Source organism: Clarias gariepinus, chromosome 5, assembly GCF_024256425.1.
Source record: "Clarias gariepinus isolate MV-2021 ecotype Netherlands chromosome 5, CGAR_prim_01v2, whole genome shotgun sequence".
NCBI lineage: Eukaryota > Metazoa > Chordata > Actinopteri > Siluriformes > Clariidae > Clarias > Clarias gariepinus.
This window is the reverse complement of record NC_071104.1, coordinates 9,882,873-9,906,638: the sequence shown is the minus strand read 5'-3', so window position 1 is coordinate 9,906,638 and position 23,766 is coordinate 9,882,873. Positions and strand designations below refer to the sequence as shown.

Genomic DNA, 23,766 nt, shown 5'->3' with positions numbered 1-23,766 from the left:
CACCACCAGAGACTAGAGAGGAACAAAGGCTCCTGCAGGAGGGAACGGGATCTTCACAACAATAAACCATGGGCAGTAAATGGCACGGATAAGTTTCGGAGAAGCCCCCGAGGAAACGGTCTCTCGCTGGGGCTTTGGTGACATTTTTAGAAAGCTGTTTATTTGCTCCTGATTAAGAATTCATTGTTGGTGATATCTGAACCAAAAGAAAGGGGCAGGACGAGTTAGAACACGCAGCCGCCCAAGCAGCGTTGGCAGAACGGATCCGAGAGGTTTTTGCGGATGAAGAAAAGAATCTAGATACCATTCTCAGGTGCCCCATTTGTGGCTTGAGGTGGAAAGGAAGGAGGTTCAAAGCAGGCACGTAAAGACTGCGCTGAGAAAGTGGGAGTGCACGACGCGGATGTGTCTGTGAAGAGCCCACCACGTCGACTCCTAGATGCCACAACAAAGATCAGAACGCAGCACGTCGCCGAAGAAGTAAATGTTTTTCCACCCTCACCCCTGGCACAACGGTCTTCCCACAAACTTCAAGAGACACTCGAGCGATGATTCATAACTTCTCCTGCAGATTTCTGCTTGCTCCTCAAAACCGCTCATCTTCGAAATCAAATGTCAACAGGCTGAAAGTATGTGAATATTGCCTAAGCTCGCAAAAACAAGTTGGACTTTGATGAAAAGATGTGTGGAAGATCATTTCCAAGGAGATACAATGACTGAAGGCTGACAGACCGAGGAAAGAAAACAAACCTGCAGAGATGAATTTACATTTATTCATTCGATAAAAGGTGCTGTTCTGAGTTATAAAGGACTGTAGTTTCCTGCTGAACAGCTCAGCAGTGGTTTTGGAGATGAGACTGCCTGGTCCATCGCCTAAAAGCTTGAATAAAACACGCATCGGATAAAGATGCGAAAATAGCCAGTTGTTGCTGGAAAATGCCACAGTTGGAGATTATGTATTAATGCAGCTTAAATTACAAAAAGTATGGGTAACAGACAAATTTTGCATCAAGGCATGGATAGAGAACCACCAGATTAAGACCCTGTCACAGTCATCCAGATCTCCAGATCTCCCCATTTTAAAAAATCTGGACTGTGATCAAGAGAAAGACGAATGGAATTTTTGCACCAGGGGTGGCATAAAGATCGTGCCAAGACGCATGAAAGCTGTGACTGCAAATCAGGGTTATTTTACCAAATACCAGTGTAAACACTGCAAAACACAAACTCAAAGATGCTTAAATCACCTTTCTTTATCATTGCACGTTTTGAGCCTGAAATTTTGAGATCGTGTTAACCATGTCTACATGCCTAAACCTATGTATATAAGTTTTATTTTTAAAAACTGTGAAATTACACATATGGCATTGGGTAATTAAATGACAACAAAAAACAGTCAGTTGTTATTTTAAGACACGAAGGTCAGCTGTTCTGGAACAGTTCTTACAAGAACAGTATGGTGTCAATCCCCATCAAGCACCATGATGAAACTGGCTCTCATGAAGACCTTCCCAGGGGAGGAAGACCAAAACTTACCTCTGCTGCAGAGGAGAAGTTCATTTAGCCTCAGAAATCACCAGTTAACAAACAGCACCTCGGATCAGAGCCGTTATGAATCTCAATATCAACTGTTCAAAGGAGATTATTGTATATTTCGGATTCCGTCAATATTGTTTAACTATGTAGGAAGACATTAAACTCAGGAGCGACCATGGAAGTAGAAGGTATCTCCAAAGTTTTGACTGGAAAAAAAATAAACTTTTTTGTGTGTATATATGCACACAAATGTTTGTCTTGGTGAATAAGTGAGATGTTAAAAGAAATTTTTAGTGTATTTTGTAACAAGACAAAAATCCTAAACAGAAATTTGTGTGAAAATCTGCCATGACCCTCTTGGAGAAAAAGCTGAAAAGATCCAAAAGCTGATTAGAAAGACTATGAAAGGCTGGAGGCAACAATAAAAAAAAAGTGTAAGAGGAGAATGTTTTCATTTTCCACTCCTACTACTATTATCTTACACTGCCTTCCTTATTTGTCCATTTTTATTGATGATGAAAAAAAAAGTTTCCTTTTCATTTATTTCCTTGCATTTCTGCCATTTAAAATTTCTACTTTCTTTTGGTTCCAGAAATATTAAATCTTCTGACCTTAACTGTGTAAAAATATGCTGGGATCCGGAGTTTATTGTGGTGTTTAATTTTTTTATTTTTTTATTTTGCATTTTAGTTTCAGCAGTCCATTTTACAAACCAGGGTTATCAAAGTTATTATATTTATGAGAGCGTCCTGAAAGTTATAAAGCTGTTTGACTGCTTGCTGGAGATTTGTGGGTTTATATCGAACCTCAGTAACTCAGAAACAAGCTGCCCTGCAAAACACCATGAGCCGATTTTATTGCTAAAGCAGTCCCCTAGCTGCAAAAACAAGCTACAGAACCCCTGGCGTAGGAACTATAACGTAACTCACTTATAGTCGACACTGTCTTATAAAGAAAGCAAGAACAACTGGGAAGTTCCATAGGAAAAACATTTTATTAAAAAACATTTTCAGTTTGTAACAGACTGGTGGAATGTGTGTGTAGGTGTGTGTCATTTCTTTCTTTCTTAATTTTTAATTTTTTTTTACTGTTTCACGGCCTGACCAGATCTCACTGGAAGGGAAGGGAAATCGATGGGGGTGGAGCTACGGCCACTGGGAGAACCACAGCGACAGACGGACAAACGGGAAGTGCGAGTTAAGACAAACCCAACCGTAATACTGAATTTGCATACAAACTGGACAGAAATGAAGTCAAATACAAAAAAAAAAAAAAAAACCCAAAGAACTAATTAAATAAATATCTATGTTACACACGTATGGCACAAATATGCAGCAGTCGGTTTGGCAAACTCTCTTCTTTCATTTTGTTTCTTTTTTTAATTATTTTTATTTATTAAATAATAAAACCAAATTACCATGGAAACAGTGCAAAAAGGGGGCGGGGCTTCAGGGAACGGCTGAGGATTTCCGACGAGCGCTAGCTAAAATACATAGCAAAAAATTTCAATTCCAATTTTATACAAAACGTCTTACCATGTGTTTATAAAAAAATGTTACGTTGGGTCTGTTGTCCATATTTACACGATCTATTCACCAAAAAAAGTAGTAGTTTGTGTTTTTCTGTGTCAACCCCCACATTTTTTTTGTTTTATTTACTTTACTTAAAAAAAACAAACGAAAACGTGTATAAGGCTATCGTTTAAACCAGGGATCCATATACAATACAAACATAAATGTATTTACAGCTTTCTTACCTACAGGTGTACGGTGCAAAAAAGAATTACTGAGTCATCTGAACTCGGGATGACGAAACGAGCAAGGCATTTTAATTTTACAGTAGCCTGAAGACGCTTCACTCCGCGTTTCACAAACATCCGCGCTTCCGAGCGCGGCCCGGCTGGCCCAATCTCATTCCGCGGGTTACAGTTTCACAAGAACGTCTGCGAGCCGTGGAGTTAAAAGCGACCTTCAGATTGAAAGAAACTAAGAAGATTGTCATTTTTTTTTTAGTTCCATATCAGACAGCAACCAAACACTGGCATATGTGTGTGAGTGTGTGTGTGTGTGTGTGAGTGTGTGTATCCTGTAATACAAGTTTCAAAGCAACTGCTCAAATTTGTGTAAGTGTTTTCACAGTTTACCTTAAATCTACTGGACGAAGTTAAAAAAATCAAAACACACATAAAGAAAGAAAGAAATCTGCTTTATAAAAAAGAATACTATTTCAGAAAAAAAGGAAACACAACAGGATTGTGTCGTTTTGTTTATGTTGTATTGTTTTTGTTTAATTTCACTCAGTGGATAAGAACACTTTTTTTTTTCCATAGGTGTAAGCATTTCATTTTTTTTTTTTGTCTCTCAATTGTTACAAAAATAAATAAAAATTGCATATTTGCTTATTTTGCGGCCTCTTACAGAGGCACAAACCTCAGATCCCACAAGGCTTGGCTTCTTGGTGAGATTGCGACAATCTCCGTGAAAACATATGGAAATGAATAGAATAAAAAAAAAAAAAAAGAACAATACGTAACCGTGGCGACCCGCGGCCCGATCTCGAGTGTGATCGCAAATCTCAGGTGAACCTTATCGATGTGTGACGATGTGTGGATGAGAGAGATACACAAATAGTCTGAAATGTGAAAAAGGTTCAACCACACACATACAGTACACACACACACACGCCGTTACACTAACCAGAAGGGGTTTCTCGTGAGAGCTGGTGGAACCAGTACGTCGAGGACTGTGGGAAACGGGAACCCGCCCAGTCGGTCCCTGCGGGTGCAGCCGTACACTCTGACTGCCTACTTCCTCCCTGTCTTGGTGTTCAATCTCTCAAAAACTTTTCTGCTTTTCACAATTTTAGCCTCCACGCGGCTTCATAACTCTTGTCCGCTGCCCTGCATCCCACATCAGGGGCCTAATTTAACCCAAACCTCTCTGAGCCTCATCAAACAAGACAGCCAGGCTAGAGGAGCCGGTTTAGTTTATCCTCGCCTTTCCTCCAGACTCGTTCTGGCCCTTCCTTCTCATTCCTTTCAGCTATTTTAAACCCAACATGCTGTTTTCTCTCCAGCCTTCTTTCCCAAGCTGCCCCTTTTCCTGGCCGTCCGCGTCACTACGTGTAACGGTTCCAAAGGCAACTATTTGTGAAGGATCGATCGCATTTGGTGGAAATGGGTTTGCTAAAATAAAATTAAAAAAAAAAAATCAAACAAAACAAAACAAAAAAAGGGTTTACGTTTGCATAATGTTCCTGTTTCCTAAGTTCCTAATATCTGCCTGGCCATTTGTGTGTGCTCTGTGTATCATAAATAAATTCTGTCTACTTCTTTCTGTTAGAATCCATGTTTTTTTTTTTTTATCTCCATCCATTTTAATGTACAACTAAACAAAATCATAGACGTAACAAAAATGTTAATTAAGTTTTCTGTTTCATTAAAAAACGTAAACAATAATAATAATAATAATAATAATTATGCTAATAGCGACGCGACAGATGACCCTGTGCTTTTGCATGAGTATGACGGCACCAGTTCATCACAAAGGGCTGACGGTGGTGATAAATGTTTCGTGAGCATGGTTTCCTCTGGTTTGTATGTATACGTGTGTGTATGTGTGATATGGGCCAGGTGGTAGGATTTTTTTTTCTTTTTCTTTCTTTCAAAAAAAAAAAAAAAAGTGCTGCTTGTGTTCACATCCTCCCCCTAAGCCTCCATTATATATAATTTTTCTTCTTCCCTTTCTGCTCTCCTTTTAGCCCTTGGCTTCGAACTAAGACGAATGAAATGTGTATGATGTCAGTGTGTGTTTGTGTATGTGTGCGTGTGTGTGTGTGTGCGAGTCCCAAACAACGTACAAACAGCACGACTTAACCAGCACAACAGGATCTCTATGACAATACCTAGATCTATCGAACGAATCTGCACATGAGCCATATCGGGAATGACGGAGAGAAATGCGAGTAAGACACGTGAGCATACGCAAAGCCTTCAAGTAACGATTGTGAGAGTCACTTTGCAGGAGATAAAAGAAGGATTGTTGTTGTTTTTTTTTTTTCAGAGATGAAGGGAGGGTGGAAAAGAATGGAAAAAAAAAAAAATAAAGACCGAAAAAGGCGAGCGAAACAGGTGATGTCCGTGTTAAGGTCCGACAGCGCGTCCCGTATCCTTAAAGTCCACTTCCTGTATCTGTGACCGATGAACCAGGCACCAGTTCGCACTCGGTGTTCCTTGATTTTTACTCTTTTTTCCCCCCATTGAGTCACTTTACTCTCATTTTGTCCTTTCTCCTCATCAGGAGAGTCCCCCTCGTCCCCTCGCCGCGGGCCCCAAACACACCCCCGCCTCACAGACACTCATCATTTAGTGCACGTGTTTCTCTTTTCTTTTTTTTTTTCGTTACTGATCGTGAGGGGGTTTGAAAAGCAGCAGCCTCACCGCTCAAAACTCTACACTGAAGAATAATAAGGAATATTCAGAAAAAAAATTAAAAAAAAAACACATTTTTTTTTGTTTGTTTTTGAACGACAGCCACGAGAAGAGGCGCAGAGTGAGCTTGGTTTACCCGCCCACCTATAGGGAGGGGCTGATTCGTTGAGGGGGGGGGGCGACAGGGTCAAAGTTCAAAGTTAGTCCTTAGTCCTTTTTCAGACCTTGTAGTAGATGTTAGCGGGGCTCTGGGGAGGCATCTCCTGGACGATGTAGACGGGGTGGCCGTAGTCGCCGCTCACTTTCTCGTAGTGCGGGCAGAACACGCTGTCGGCCGTCCTCAGCGGGATGATGATGTCGCTGGGCTCCGAACCGTTGTTGTTGCCGCCGCCTCTTTTGGGCGTGGCTAGCGAGCCGAGCGAGAGCGTGGTGGTGTGAGGGGGCGAGTGCTTGCCGTGGCGCCGCCGGTGCTTGAGCAGCAGGACTACCAGCATGGCCACCACGACGATGGCGATCACGCAGGCCGAAGCCACGCCGGCGAATAGCGCCACCTCGGAGCCGATCACCGACGACGATTTGCCTCCGCTGCCGCCGTCGACCGTCTCGCCCTCGTGATGGGACATTCCTGCGGAGAGAGACCGGATTGCGTCAAGGCGCGTACAAGGACAACACATTCACATCTAAATAAGTTCCCTACTTAATTCAATTCACGTCGGGAAATATCGTTTTGTGTTGAAACGTGTTCGATATATTCAGAGGCGTTATGTTTTCCGGGGCTTGAGGGACCCGCTGGACCGACTGCTCGTGCTCTGGGCTGCTTTACAAGCGGATTATGCTGCCTAAGACACTCCACTCAAATGACTTTGACACCCATATGCTGCCTTTTGGAAGGGATGGAAGAAAGGAGAGCGGGGGGTAGAGCGAGAGAGAGAGATGCTGAGGTATGCAGAGTGTGTGTGCGTGTGTGTGTGTGTGTCTCCATAACACAGGCACGTTGTTTTTGTGTCAGGAGGATTTGGCAATGCGAGAACACTTATAGTGATGTTTAAAGAGCTAAGCTCTGAGAGAGAAGAAGACAGAGCGGAGATGATTACAGGGAATCAGGTTTATATACTTTTACTGGCGACATTTAATTACGACACACTACCAGGGAAAAAAAACATAGCGTCTGTGTGTGTGTGTGTGTGTGTGTGTGTGTGTGTGTGTGTGTGTAACCCACCTGATTTGTCGAGCACTTCATTGGATTTGTCCTTGCCCGGGTCTATGTGTTTGGGCGGGTGTTTGGTGGGATACTCTTTAGGAGGAAGTGGGTCAGATGGGTCTGGATTGAGAGAGAGAGAGAAAAAAAAAAGAGAGACAAAGATCACAATCAGCAGCAGAACCGTGATGAATAAGTATGTGTGTGTGTGTAAAACCATGCATTAGGGTGTGTATTATGTGTTAAGTGTGTGTAGCAATTATTGTAGCAGGCAGTCGAGGGTGCTTCGGTGACCTTCAGCATTGTGTGTGTGTGTGTGTGTGTGTGTGTGTGTGAGACAGAGGGAGAGAATGCTGAGTGATGGAGAGATAGGGAAACAGCGTAGGTGTGACCTGTTAAAAATCATTGTGCCTGTAATTAATCAGTAATTACAGGGCGGGGTCTCGAGGACACAAAGACTCCCGCTCCGCGTCACGCCGGTGTCACGTGAACCCCGCCCACACAGTAAGATAGAGAGAGAGATGTCTGGAGAGGATCTACTCACTCTGTCCGACCTTCATGACGATTTTCATGGACTTTGTTTTGCAGACGCCTCCTTCCTGGTTCTCCAGGCCCTCCATGGTGCCGTTCGACGTCGCTGAAAGACACAGAAGACGAGGTCACATGACTGTAGATCACATGGTGCGCATTTGTGTAAAATCAAATAAACAAATGGCTCGTTCATGCGCACGTGCTAAAGCTACGCAGCAGGAGACTTCCCCCGGCCTTTACACCCCCATACGCCTTTACACCCTCGCTATAGATCACTGAGTTTACTTTGGTGGCAGTAGCGCGCTGTGTTACGTTTACACTCGTTATCTTATTGGCTGATGGTTCTGTCCGGCTGCTGACATCAACACTCATACTAGCATGTTTTTCAGCTAGATTGTTCGTAAGCTTCTGTTAATAAAAAGGTAAAAATATTCCATAAAAAACATCAAAGGAGTGAATTATTATTATTATTATTATTGTTAGAATTATTATTAATTTTAACATTAGCAATTGTTACATTATAGTGTAGCACTGCAGTTATTATTATTAAAATATATATTATGAAAAATAAATATTATTATTATTATTAGTAGTAGTAGTAGTAGTAAAAGAATTAGGAGTAGTTTTATTTATTTATTTATTTATTTATGAATTCAAAATTATAATTTATGACAAACATAACATCATGGCACTAACTATTGTATTATTATTATTATTATTATTACTAGAATTTGTTTATTTATTAATTTATTAATTTACAAATTATTTGATTATGAACTCGTAGTATTTAAATGATGACAACATGGCAAAAATTTTTTTTATAATTATTATTATTATTGTTATTGTTATTGTTTATAGTTAAATTATGATACAACATTCTCAATATTATTAATAATCGTTTTTTTAGTTATAGATTAATGATGATAATTAAATGATAACAGTATCCATATAATGTTATCATTTAAACTTAGTTTTGCTTCTTTATTTGTCGTATATTAGTGTCAATAGGACTTAACCTGACCAACAGAAACAATGTATCAAAAAATCGTTGTGTAAAGATTAATAATATGTAAATCATGGCAAATATACAAATAACCAACAACAACAACAACAACAATAATAATAATAATAATAATAATAATAAACATCATCATCAACATGCACTTCAAAGGGTTCGCCGTTTCATTTGTTCTCTTTACGGTTTTCATTTATTTTGTAAAAATCACATGACCATCCACACACACACACACACTCTCTGTTTTCTTTCTATATTTTTATATTCTGTTTTTTTTTTTTACTGCTATAATCATTTCCTGTCTCTTGACGTTCTGTGATTTTTGTTCCTTTAACTGAAAGGAGTTTGCAGTCGAGCAATTTCGTTCCTTTGAGCAATTTAGAATAAATACAGAATCAATCGATTAATCAATCATTTAATCAATCAATATAGCTGGAGGTAAATAAGTGTGTGATAATGTCAGGTGGTGAAGCATGAATGTGTTCAGCCTCACGCTATGGCTCCCTAAATCTGCATGGGTTTTCTAGACGTGTGTGTGTGTGTGTGTGTGTGTGTGTGTGTCTAGCGGCTTGCAGTCTATCAGGTCAGTAACACAGAAGTAACGAGCTGCCAGGGGCTTTAGTGTTTGGCCTTAGTCCAGATCACTGTTGCCTGTGTTCACAGAAAAAGAGGTGAGAGAGAGAGAGAGAGAGAGAGAGAGAGAGAGAGAGAGAGAGAGAGAGAGGGAGTGTAGAGGGGTGTAGAGGTCCCCATGTTGACCATGACTGTTAGTATGAGGGCAATTAAAAATCAGGTTTCTCTCCCCGTCCCCGTGTCTCTCTCCCCGTCCCCGTGTCTCTCTCCCCGTCCCCGTGTCTCTCTCCCCGTCCCCGTGTCTCTCTCCCCGTCCCCGTGTCTCTCTCCCCGTCATGGTCTTTCCTTCCAACTTCAATTAGTTTCCTTTTGTTTTTCTTTTCTTTAGAAATGAATTCCTGTCTCTCTCTCTCCTCTCTCTCTAACCTTCAGCATTTTAGTGCTTCGTTGGAGACGAGTCTCTTAGACGGAAAGCTTCTTAATAGCTTAGCTGATTTGATTTCATAAATCCAGTTGTAACACGCGCTCACGATCTCTCGCACGAGACGAACAAACACACGGCGAGCGTGTACGGGGTGTAGGATTCAGCTTCTTATACCAACAACAGACCGGGCTGGAGCAGGAGACACACACACACACACACACACACGCACACACGCTGGGATCATAAGGGGTTAGACCTGAGACCATCAGTGTGTGTGTGTGTATCCTGCTCACACACTTGAAGAAGCTGGATAAAGGAACAGAGACAGAAAGTGTTGCACGTTGCCATTTATGCAATAAAAGGGGAAAAAAGACAAGAGGACGGCAAAAAAGGCAGAAAGAAAAAGACAGGGACAAAGTAGGAAAAATGAAAAAAAAGACAGGGAGAAAATATGATAGAGAAAAAGACAGAGACAGACACAGGAGGAAAAAAGAGAGAAAAGACAGCAGGAAAAAGAGACAGATAGAGAAACGATAAAGAAAACAACGGACCAAAGAAAAAAAGATGACAAAAAGAGAAAAATACAGAGACAAAGACAGAGAGAAAAAGAGAGCTGAGACGCAACGATAAAGAGAGAGAGAGAGAGAGAGAGACGCAGAACGTCTAACGCTATGTGTCTGCAATCAGTCAAACGTCCGTGCACATTTTCAGCTCCATTTTCTTAGACTAGCTCTCACTGCTCAGCCATCTGGCCCCTACGGAGTGCAAATTAGCCTCGTAACACACTTACTCACTCTCTCACACACACACACACACACACACACACACACACACACACACACACACACACACACCATAGAGAAAGACTTTGGTCATGGAAGACAAAAAATCATATAAGCACGATAATGATAAAGCACTCAGGACTGTAGAAGTGACAAGCACTGATGGTGAACACACACACTCGCGCACACACTCGCGCACACACTCGCGCACACACTCGCGCACACACTCGCGCAGAAATATATGTGACTCTGGTTTATAAAAATATAAAAAGTAATCCCTAGCATTTTCTCTAAAGAATAAATGTCACGCACACACACACACACACACACACACACACACACACACACACACACACACACACACACTCTGATCGAGCGATGATATTAATGACGTGGTTATGAGCTGGACTCGATACGAGGCAGAGTGACCCGATCTCCATGGCACCGGGGTCGCCGAGCCTTCAGCCCGTGTGCTTCTAATGAGCACCGACACTAATAAGAGACGGCATCGATTTCACACACACACACACACACACACACACACACACACACACACATAACTGAGTGTAGCTCTGACCCTCACACCTGCTTGCTGTCGATGCCAGTGCAACTCTCCACCTGTCCACACACACACACACACACACACACACACACACACACACACACACACACACGCAGTACTTTCTGAGTATTGTGAGAGGACACTGTGCACTTTTTCTTTTTCTTCTAACAAACTGCACTGTTACACTTTTTGCTTCCTCTCATTAGTGTGACATCGCGTGTTTTTAGATTCTTCCGTGGTTCTGGTGATGTCCTCGCGTTCCGTCTGCTGTTCCTCGTCCTGCCGTCTGTGCTCTGTGGGAACAGCTGAGCGGGAACACGGAAGACCGAAGACACACACACACACACACATACACACACGCGCGCGCGCGCGAGAAAAGTTTTTGAGGGGAAAAAAAGATATCTGAAGGACAAAACAAACACCACGAGGTATAAACCACACAGCGTGAGGACGTCTTCACCTGTCAAGCCAGGTCCTTTTACAGACGTCTCACACACATACACACACACACACACACACACACACACACACACACACACACACACAGAGACCCTAATACCCTTCCCACACTCATACCCACCTAATCCCAACACACACACACACACACACACACACACACACACACACACACACACACACACACACACACGCTGTCTGACGAGGCCTGTCATAATTTAAACAGACAAAAAGTAATTACACCGCTGATGGAATTCCTTTCGCTCTCTTATTCAGCGTTAGAAATGCCGCCTCTGTCCTCTCGTTCTCATTTTCTCTCTCTGTTCAATCACTCAGCGTCCCTCTCTCCCTCTCTCTCTGTCTCCCTCTCTCTCCGTCTCGGTCTCCGTCTCGGTCTCTCGTCTCTCTCTCCATATTTAGATCGTGTTCCTCAGTCTCTCTTTTAGTTCCCAGCTCTCACTGTCTGTCAGACAACATTAGCTCAACTTAATCTAAATTCACACACACGTATATATACACACGCATGGGCACATGCACACACACATGCATACAAACACACACACACACACACACACAACCAAAGCCTCAATCATGGCAGTTTGCTGATAAACAATAGGAGTGCCCTTTTCAAGGCTTGACAGACACACACCTGAACACACACACACACCTGAACACACAAACACACACACACACACCTGAACACATGCACACACTCACAGTTTGCATACAGTTTGCACAAGTAATCCAGGTTTTTACTGCACATGACTCTATGGTGACAGACAGACTAATAAGCGCACAGTTTCTTTTTATTTGCTTACAGATTGTACACTGTCTGTCTCGCTGCCCGTCTGTCTCGCTGCCCGTCTGTCTCGCTGCCCGTCTGTCTTTCTCACTGCCTGTCTGTCTCGACCTAAGTCTCAATGTAAGTCTGTCGCAGTATTATTTTGCCTAGCTGTCTATCTGTCTTAACACTTGTCTCTGTCTAACTTTTAGTTTGTCTGTGCGTCTGTATGCCTGTCTCGCTGTCTATATGCCTGTCTCGCTGTCTATATGCCTGTCTCGCTGTCTGTGCGCCTGTCGCACCATCAGTTTGTCTCGCGCTCAGTCTGTCTCGCTGTCTACCCCTCCTGTAAACCCAAACATTAGGATTAAACTATTGCATTAATGACTTATTGAACGCTGAGGCCAAAAACTCGATTCCTTCTTCAGCAAGTTCACAGAACACAAAAATCACACTCTCTCCCCCCAACACACACACACACACACACACACACACACACACACACACACACGTACGCAATTCTCCAGCTGCAGGGTATCATTGTGCGAGAGAGAAAGAAGCAATTAACATTTCCAATGGAGAAAAATGGGCCGTTTCTTCAGCTGCGCTCTTCTCCGTCTCCCCTTCGCTCGTGTGATTCTCCGCTCCTGCACCGGCGCGTGTTCGGGACGAGAGGCCCGGAATGAACGAGCGAGAGAGAGAGAGAGAGAGAGAGAGAGAGAGAGAGAGAGAGAGAGAGAAAGGGCTGAATTTGCCTGAGCAGCAAAATTGAATTTCCTCCTCTGTGAGTTAGGAGTGAAGTTTTTTCCAAGCAGTCAAGAAGAGCGTGTGTGTGTGTGTGTGTATGTGTGTGTGTGTGTGTGTGTGTGTGTGTGTGAACAGCGTGTTTCAGTCGGCCGACGCTTTATTGTGCGGCTCCTGTATTTTCCCACGTGTCGGTGCGAGTGTGTGCACGGTGAAGAGCCCGCGGCTCAGCGCTGGTTTATTCCCGGGCAGAAGGTGTGACCACAAGCCTGCGGTGGCGAGCTGAAGCGGTAACTGGAGTCCCTCGGGGGTCAACTCGGCACACGGCCCATGTACATCTCACCTCTCCCGCTGCTCTCGGCCGCGGGGGCACGTCGGGGTGACGAGGCAATGCTACTCCAGTACACACCATCATGGAGACGGGATTATAAATATTACACCAGTAACGTGTCGCAGATTAAAGATGGAAATGTTGATCGGTCAGATTTAGCTTCCCTTATTTTTTACTATTATTTATTTAATAGTATTTAATATTTAATAGGTTTTATTTCAAATAATAAACTTAATGTTTTAGGAAAGTTGGATTTGAGTCTCTGAAAACAATAAAACTTGGATGAAAATCGCATGACAATCACATCGGAACCGCGGCACCAACCTGTGCGACGCAAACAGTCGGGAATTTATGTAGATGTGTATAGTTTTTTTGTATTTGATAATTTATTGCAAGTATTTGTTAATTGTTGACAATAATTTTCAGGTGATAAATAAATATAAGCAAAATCCTTTAAATGAGATCATTTGTACAGTTTTTTGCTTTTAGCCTCGATAAATACGTTTGAATAAAGAAACGTTTAATAGTTAACTCTCGCCGTTTAAATCGTAAAGAATAATCAGTGATTTTTTTTTATTATTTTTTTTAATTCATCAGCCTTATTTACTTTTTTTTATAACTAACTTTATTAATAAAGTAAAACAATTATATTATAATAAAAAGCCCGCCAGTAGTCAAACCGTAATTATTATTGTTGTTGTTATTACTTAAGAATTTTTTTATATATACTGTATGTATATATACACAGTACACAAAAAATAAATAAATAAATAAATATATATATATATATATATAAATCCATATTATTTTAATTGTAAAGAAATCTACTTATATTTGCTCTTTTTTTGCTGTAGTATATATAAGTGTATTTTTTTTTTACCTTTAATTATTTCCACCACTACGTATCTAACAATAATCCGAAGTTTATAAATGAACTTCCTTGTGGTCTGTGTGTGTGGAGTGTGCATGTTCTCCCCGTGCTCGGTGGGTTTCCTCCAGGTTCTCCGGTTTCCTCCCACAGTCCAAAGACGTGCACACAGATTAGGATAACTGGTGTTCCCAAATTGCCCGTAATGGGTGTATGTGTGTGTGTGTGTGTGTGTGTGTGTAGATGGGTGTCCACTGCCCCGAACCCTAAGTCTCCTAGAATAACCTTACAGTGCGTTCACTACCCTGAATCTTCTCATCTGATTTCAAAATCACAACACAAGCAACAGCCACAACAAGACGCTGCGTTCAGTCCGAACACGGGACGGTTCGACGTGATCGGGTGCGGTACTCACAGATGATGTAGTAGTCTTTGCCTCTGAAGAACTCCAGGCCCCAGAGGTTGGGACTGAACTCCTGGAACTTGAGAGTGAACTTGACGTCCTGGTCGGGTTTGACGCAGTTCAGCAGCGGCGTGTCGGCTTTGGTCACCGTGCACGAGTCCAGCTGCTCGCGAGGAACCATGTAGAGTTTGTAGTACTCGACTCCGTCCATGGAGCCGCCCTCGATCCGCGGACACACGATGTCCATTTTATCGCCGATCTGAGGGTAGAGGACTAAACCCTGACCTTGAACAAACCTGTGCAGAGGAAACCAAAAAAAAAAAAAAAAAAAAAAGCAGACAGAAGAAAAGAAAGAGAAAAAAAAAAACAACGGTTAGTCTTATTTAAACACGGTTATGATCTAAAACAAACCAGCTGAGCGCTTAATAATTTAGCGAGCCCTGATCAATTATTGATGCGTTATTATGGATAACAAGGACGGGTTCGGAACGCCCGAGCGAGTCTGATGACCTTGCGATGCGGAAAAATAAAAGTTAAAAAACATTTTGCTTGGCAGAGGCAGATGGGAAAAAACACAATGATGTGTTGTGAGTGTGTATACAACTCTAAGCTGGTGGGATGCCAGGCACCTAGGTGGAGACACTTAATGACATCATGAGAAAATGGGACCACATGTAAAGATGCATAGACTCCCCTCCCACACACACACACACACACACACACACCGTTCCTGGGGCTGGTCTAAGAGCACATTCCCACTCCAAATGGATGTCTCAGTACGCGTGCATGCGTGTGTGTGTGTGTGAGAGTGTGTTCGAGTGTATGTGTATGTCCATGTGAGTGTGTGTGAGGTGTTACATGTGCAGATGGCTGCCTGACACCGCTATCTCGCTGACAGATCCGGTCATGCAAAGCGTCTTGTAAAAATCGGCGGCACAAAATAAAAGCTTCCCGCACCAGATCTCTATCTCTCCGTCCTGCCTTTATCTTAGCACTGTTCTATTTGGATAAGCAAGAACAAGTATACGTGTGTGTGTGAGTGTGTGAGTGTGTGTGGGGCCAAATATACACCCTCACTTTGATGCCATACACGGTCAACTATATTGTCTGGGTTATCAGGGCAAACATGATGCCAAATCAGGTTTCGGTCAACAACTCATTCTGAATGCTATCTGTTCGGGTGTGGGGAAACACACACACACACACACACACACAGAGAAAATTCTACTGTACGTTCATGCACGTACGCCGGTCGATTTGATCTCTCGAAAGAGAGCGAGCTGCTTTTAAATGCCGTTGATGGAAAAACGACATCACATCCTGTTACTTATGATAATAAAGTGGCAGGAAAATAAGCCACGTCATATTTATATTTCAGTGTTGTCTTTTAAAATACTACAAGGTGAAAGCAAATAAAAATAAATAAAAAACACGTACAATAAAATATTTACCACATAAAAGTCTGACCAGCTATTCACAACTCTTCCTATACAACAGATTGATGTTGCCATGACGACGCACATGTAAACGTAAACTCCACCACCACGCTCCTACTGTACTTCTACTTCTACAGCGGGTTTATTTTATACGGGACGTCCCGCTGGTTAAACAAACTCGCCCCTAAAGTGTGTTTCGGGCTCGTGGGAGTCGCCCGAGCCGGAGTTATTTACACCCCTGACCTCCTACTAAGTCCACAAAAAAAAAATATCCACAAAAAAAAAAAAAAAAAAAAGATGGAGGAGCGTATAAAAGCCTCATGTTTTTAAATGGATTTAACTCACTCGATAAAACACACTTAACCCCTGGTGCACTTTTTTGTTTTTCCTTCTTTCTTTGTGTTCCTCCGTCCTTCGCTTTTGTGCGGCTCAGATTTTACGGCTGGTGTTGTAAACGTTTCAGACGTGAAAGACTGGACAAAGGCAGACGTGCGTTCGGCTCGGACGCAGCTGCCGACAAACGCCACAGAGCCACCCTGTGTGTGTGTGTGTGTGTAAGAGTGTGAGAGTCTGTGATATATGCGCATGTGTGTGAGCAGTATGTCTAAAGAGACCAGTTTGCCGCATCCCAGGCCTTATGAGGACACACACACACACACACACACACTCTCTCTCTCTCTCTCTCTGTGTGGCTCATCTTCATCTTCTTGTTTGACTCACTTTCTCATTTTGCACCTTCCATGATCTTCAAATACGTCTTTTCTGTCAGCTAAAGCGTTTCCAAAGAAATTACGGAAAAAAACGAAACAAAAGCCATATTCACATGCGCATGTGAGCGCTGACGGGAAACAAAACCCAGGTGTGATAAACAGACGCTGCGATGGGAGAGAAATTTCGTCTTTTTTTTTTTTTTTTTTTAGCAGATCTGTTCATCACTCTGTGTCTTCTTTTACAGTCTCTGGGTGTCCCGTAACTTCCTTGAGCCGCGTCAGAGTCACACACACACACACACACACACACGCACGCGCAAGACGACACCTGCTTGCAGTAAAACCTGTCAGGTCTCTTTTTCACCCGATGACATCCTTTCTTTTTGTCCACATCTCTCACTCTGCCTTGGTGAAAAACAGTCCTTAAATCCTTAAATCTTCCCCTGTCCCCGTAACCCTGTTCCCCGCTTATGGTTTTGTCCTTTTTTTTCTTTTTAATCTGAACTGAACACAGAAGCTTAATCCCAACTCCAGAGATAGAAAGAAGAGAGAGAGAAAAGGAACGACTTTCAATTATCTACACAAACACAACAACAGTCAGATGGACGGATTGACAGTCATAGAAAGTTCAGGACAAAAGCCAGGGACAAATGATGCTGGGATTAGACGCTGTGTGGGGCTGGATGGGGATGGGAATGTGCACGTGGTGGTGGTGGTGGTGGGGGGGGAACGGGGGCACCGGTGTCTGCCACTCTATATCCACGCTCAGTCCTTTCTTCCTCCCTCCATCAGACACCAGAGGACACGGCCGTCTCGCTTTTGTCGGCGTCTCGGTCGGTGCGCTCTCTCCGTCCCGCCATTTTAATCCCTAACTTTCGCTCCAACTGCCGACCAAATCCCCCCCTCCCTTTCTCGTGCCCTCTCCACCTTTCAGCGCGTCCTATCAGAAATGAGGGCCTCCATACTTTTCTCTCATCCCTCTCTTTCTCTATTCATCTTTCTCTTTCGCTGGCTTTATCTCTCTCCTGCAGGAATCCGACTCATCTGGTGGCATCGCATGACTAAAACACTTAAAAAAAAAAAAAAATAAAAAAAAAATGATGCCTGTCTATTAGTGTTGCTTCTCAGGCACCATTCCATTCCAACCCCCCCCCCACCCCCCCACCCTCCCCACACACACGCGCGCGCACACACACACTCTCCTTCTCACAGATACACATGCTAATAGAGTTCCCTTGTGATTCTAACGTTGAGAGCGGCCGGGGGTTTAGGGGGTAGTTATTATTCATGGCCGATTCATCAGTCTCTGATGGACTATCTGCATGTGTATGACTCCACACACACACACACATACACACACATGCTATGCACACACGGCCCAGTCAGCAGCCCCACCATGCCTCGTGAAGAGATGTAATCTCATAATGAAGAGACAGAGAGAAAGAGAAAGCGAGAGAGAAAGAGAGAGATAGAGAGGGGAACGGGTGAGAGAGAGAGAGAGGAGGGGGGGGGGGCTCGGGCATCCTTTGACTGAAAACGTGTAGAGCAGACCTCGCTTTTGTTTCTCCGCCTCGACTACTAAATGGATTAGCGGCACGATTCGGAGAGGGAGGAGAGAAAGAGGGAAAGACGAAGGAAGCTGCAGATCCTTTACAGGTCTCACGCACCAGCAGTTAAAAATGAAACAACAATGTGCTTCAAATCTGCAGACGGAAAGAGAGACGGTGAGCTCGAGAGACAGAAGGATTTTGTATGTCTCTCTCTCTCTCTCTCTTGCACGCTTTCTCTCTCTAAACCACTGTTTACTCAGGATCAACTCCACAGGAGCTAACACAACATGTGAGACTGTAGTCCTTTATCTATCTGACTAGTCATTCAATTCAGCAGCGCTTTAATGCAAATAGGAAAACAAATAATCCTCTTAAACTATTTATCTGCTATTGATTTTAACATTAATTGAACGTCTGGCCATAAATCATGATAAATATCTGTGATACACATAAATTCAAATTCAAATTCAAATTTTATTTGTCACATACACAAACATACACAGTACGAAATGTAGTGAAATGCATTTTACGGCTGCCATTGACCCTAGAAGAGAATTAAAGTTTACAAATAAGAAATAAATATGAATAAAAGAAATACATACCATACGTATACACATCGTGTAAAAACTGATTAGACAGAAAAGGGCAGGAGGTGAAAAACAAGAAAGAAAAAAGGAAAAACTGTAAGGTAATGACTGAATGGTTATTCGACTGTTTTTTATGTGATAATGAGTCCTGCGTTTCTCCCTCGTTAGACTAGCCGTTAACATTCCTACACTTCACACCATGATGAAAAAGACAATGAAAGGAGAAAAAGAAAACGTTTAAACGTTCGACTCACGACGCCTCGGGGTTTGACTCACCAGGGACATGACACACACACACACACGTTTAAACGGCCTTTCCCTCAGGGAACGCGTGGACACAAGGTCACTCTCAACCCCTGCTGGGGCTTCTCTTTTATTTCTATTTAATTTACATGATTACTGATTGCTTCGCATTTTATTTTTCGTTTCACTTCATTCCAGTTGGGTTGATTGAAGGGATAAAAATCCCAGCCTACACACAACATCTTAAGTAATTACATTCCTTATGAAGTGAATAAATGTGGTACGCTTATTAGTAATATTCGAATCGATAAATGCAGTTTAGAGGACTACCACTGTGAAGCATGATCTCAGTATGGTAATGTACAGAATGTTAGAACCACACACACACACACACACACACACACACAAAGGCCTAAATGGAGCCTTTGCTAATCTACTCTCTCTGGCTGCACTTCAGCTCACTGTAATGCTTCTTACAATGTAGAGATAAGGTTAAATTATTCATATAATGTTTGTGTATGTGTGTGTGTGTGTTAAAGCAGGTTAAAAGTCTAGCAGACTACGGCACACTACGGTAGTATGCATTAAAGTAAAACACACACACACACACACACACACTTCTGCTCAAAATCGCACACTACCATACTCAATAATGCAGCCATTTACATTTACATTAGAGGAGGGAGCAGGCCGGGTCGCCCCGGGGTAAATAGGGGTAGAATTCTGTTTTGGGAATATTAGGATAATTTTTACTTTTCACTTCCCTTTCTTAAAAACTAAAAAATACAAAATAAAAAACAGCTCCTAACAGCTCCAGGACTGCAGAAATGTTAAAAAGGGAAAAGAGCAAGTAAATAAATAAATAAATAAATAATGGACCATGGGACCTGAACTCTGCCTACACAGGGTAGGAACTAGGGCACATGTTGATGTGTTGTCATGTATAATTTGGAACACTTGGATTCTTAGATTGAGCTGGATCAGTTAACAGATTAAACAGTATGGACGTAACCATGGCGACGACCAGCGTTTGATGATGTAGCAATATTGTTACTGATGTAGCGAACGTGGACGCAGCGCCGCATTCACTGCTACAGACAGACAGACGGACGGACAGACAGACAGGTAGGTGAGCAGAAATGCAGCACGAGCCCCATGTGACGAGTGGATTGAAACCGGGCACCGACTCCGGACCTGCGTTGGTGGAAAAAAGGGTGTCGGAGAGAAAAGCAGGCCCCGCTGAGTGTGTGTGTGTGTGTGTGTGTGCATGCGATTTCCGATTCCCTGTTAAAATGTAAATAACGACAGTAGATATGTAGGTCATACCCCGTTACTCGAGTTATTTATTTGTACTGCATGTCGTCTGCGCACATTTCAACACGACAGCCTACATATATTCAATATTAATTACTTTTCCTTTTCTTTCTCTATTATTTTTATTTTATTGGAAGGCCTTGCATGGATGGGCGCGCGCATTAATCATATAGCTGCATACTAAATAATAATAATAATAATAATAATAAATACTTTCGAATAAATTAAATACAAAAAAAACTTTGCTCAACTTGACGTTGATTGGCTGACTCGCAGGCGCGACATTTACTCAAATGTATTTATAAGCCTGCAATTAAGTCTCAATTAATTTAGCATGGCAATCACGTAACCCTGGAACTAATTCCTTATTAATAATAAAAAGTGCATTTGTAAACTACTGGGAAAATGGGGGGAAAGGATGGGTGCAAAGGATGGAAGTGAGTATAGAGAGAGAGAGAGAGAGAGAGAGAGCGGCTAATTATAGCCTACTTTATGTGCGCGCGCTATAAGAGTAAAATCGTCTACTTTGGCCTACACACACACACACACACATACATACACAGACACACACGCGGCCTCCTGTACGTTACATTACATTAACCGCACTATGTTTAAGATCCTAAAATAAATAACTAGAATTAAAAAAGAATATTAAGAAGCACAACATCTGGAGTGTTGTTTAATGCAGAAATGAAATGTGCTGGAAGTGTATTTCTCTCTGTGTGTGTGTGTGTGTGTGTGTGCATGACTTACTTGGTGTTGGTCGTGTTCCAGTATATGGACTCGAGTACGGTGGCGTTCACCTTGCACGCAAGTACCAACACCCCAAAGTAGTAGGTCCACAAAGACTCCCCCATGACCTCGAAATCCGTTTGACACGACAGGGAAAAAAATGAACAAGAATAAAAGAAACGCCCCTGAGACAATCCTGATATCCCGACTCCAGGTGCGAGAGTAAAGAGCACAAGCCGAACCCCCGGGTCTATGGGTAGAGCATCCCGGTGGAGGAGAGAGAGGGGGGTTAGTCCGGTCTGATCGTGCGTGCGCTGATCCAAAGCTCCGAGCAGTGTCTTATTCAGGAAACGGGGGGATAGTCAAAATAATAATGATAACAGTAATAATAAAATATATTAATAATAAAAATGAAAAAAAGGTCAAAGTAAATCTTAGTGTGCAGCTGTCTCCGCCGGGCCAGTAGAGGAACAGGACAGGTACATGATCCCTTACAGACAGGCGAGCCGCGCGCCCGCGCCGGAGCTCCGTACACACATCTCCACCAAGTTAATCCGCTCCTTCGGTCACTTCTGCACCGGGCGGGGGGTAAAGGGAGACCAAATCCGAAAAAGAGCACTGCGCGCACACAAACGCACTCAGAGAGAGAGAGAGAGAGAGCGAAAGCGAGAGAGAGAGGCGCGCGTAAAAAGCTCGCTCGCGCAAAAAGCAGCTCGAGGTATTCCGTTTAAGGCGAGGAGTGCGCGAGAATGTGCGCGAGCTCCAGTTCAAAACCCGAATGCAGTGAAAATTATGAAATGATAACAATAATAATTATTATTATTAATGACAAATGGGTGAAACAAGAACAGAAAAGTCACACAAAACTAAAATAAAATGAATCGGATGAAAGTTGTCGAGCTCGAGCCCTCGCAGGTCCGAAGATGAAAAAGTGCACGAGGAGTGAGTGAGTGAGCGAGCGCGCGCGGATGCTGCTGCTGCTGCTGCACTCTGCTTCGATCTGTTCAAAACCGCGACGCTTCTGAGACTCCCAGTATTTGGCGGAGCTCGCGCGAGGATGGCTCCTCCCACAACGCTGCTGATTGGTCTGAGGGCCGAAGTGGAATGGAAATGAGACTGTCAATCAAACGGTCGCTCAGCAACGACTCGAAAAGGTAAAAAAAAAAAACAGGGGCTGTAAAGAGAGAATCAAGCGTATGTGTGTGTGTGTGCCGGACAGAGTGTAATGAATTTAATGACGACACATTTTTTAATACTTTAATGACATCACCAGAGTGTGAATGAGCTCTGGTTCTCTCTGATGATCTACAGAGCGTAACTCCTAACTAAAGTGTGTTATGAGTCTGTTGAGTTTTAGCCCGTGAAACACACGCACACACACTTGTACACACACACACACACACACACACACACACTTCCAGCAGAACAGAAATGTACAGGTTCGAGGGTTAATCACAATCATCATATGGACAACAGCGCCGACTAGCGGCGAGTCTCACCCTACAGTCCGTCTGTTACCGGTGGTAGATTTTCAGCGTTTTTAACAGTTTCAAAACAGAGTAATAAAACCTGGGTGAGGTAAATAAACCTGGGAGAAAGGCGAGAGGCAATAAAACCAGCAGCACAGTATTATTGAACCGGGGGGATCTCTTCTGTTATTTCAATAATAAGGAGAGGGTACTAGGGGCGGGTCTGGGGCATCAGACACACTTCATTCTTCTTCTTTTTCTATTATTATTATTAGTAGCAGTAGTAGTATTAGTAGTAATTTGTGAGGCGCGTTCACACATACCCCCCCAAAAAAACTAGGATTACTAGATACATTAATGTTCATGGATATATTATTTATTTCATTACTACAAATGGACCCTTCTTATTTTAGTAGACGTTCATTATTACTACTACTATTATTAGCCTATTATTATTATTATTATTAGTAGTAGTAGTAGTAGTAGTAGCAGTAGAGTCTTTTAAAAACTAAATCTTAAATGCCAATGCGCTTCCCCTTACCCCTATGTGTGTATTCAATAGGTGTGTGTGTGTGTGTGTGTGTCACCATAAGAGCCTGATCACTGCCGCAAATTCTACAGTGAAGATCAATAAACCTGTGGTTATTACACAAAAATCGTTGTCAGGGGTTTTATTTGTCTCTTTCATTACTACCAATAGACACCGCTTGTGTAAGTAGACTTTTATAGTAATAATAATTACTATTAGTAGTAATAATATTACTGAAGTGTCTTTTTAAAGCTGAAAGTTAAATGCCCTTGCTGACTTCCCCTTTACCCCTGTGTGTATTTGCTTCAATGTGTGTGTGTGTGTGTGTGTGTGTGTCACCAAAAGGGCCTGATCATTAGCAAACTGCTGCAAACTCCACAGCGAAGACATAGTAATTAAAATGTGAATACACACACACTAACACACACACACACGCACACGCCGCGGCTCTGTGTATTAGACTAACGCAGGTAGGCGGGTTTAGATTAAACGCGGGTGTAAAAGCCCTCCAGGTGCAGTAATGCCCCGTGTTTAGCGCTCAGGTGTTAATCTGATCAGGGGGC

At 42.8% G+C, this 23,766-nt stretch overlaps 1 protein-coding gene across 1 annotated transcript; it reads right to left on the bottom strand.

Annotated features, from left to right (window-relative positions):
• Nucleotides 1-2,606: 2,606 nt before the first annotated feature.
• On the bottom strand, nt 2,607-22,198 carry efnb2a (ephrin-B2a). The gene is made up of 5 exons (XM_053496418.1): nt 21,227-22,198; nt 14,646-14,929; nt 7,708-7,800; nt 7,185-7,286; nt 2,607-6,590 (listed from the first exon to the last, which is right to left on the bottom strand). Exons 1-5 carry the CDS (start codon nt 21,328-21,330, stop codon nt 6,184-6,186), a joined length of 990 nt encoding a protein of 329 aa, XP_053352393.1. The 5' UTR covers nt 21,331-22,198; the 3' UTR covers nt 2,607-6,183.
• Between the last annotated feature and the right edge of the window lie 1,568 nt (nt 22,199-23,766).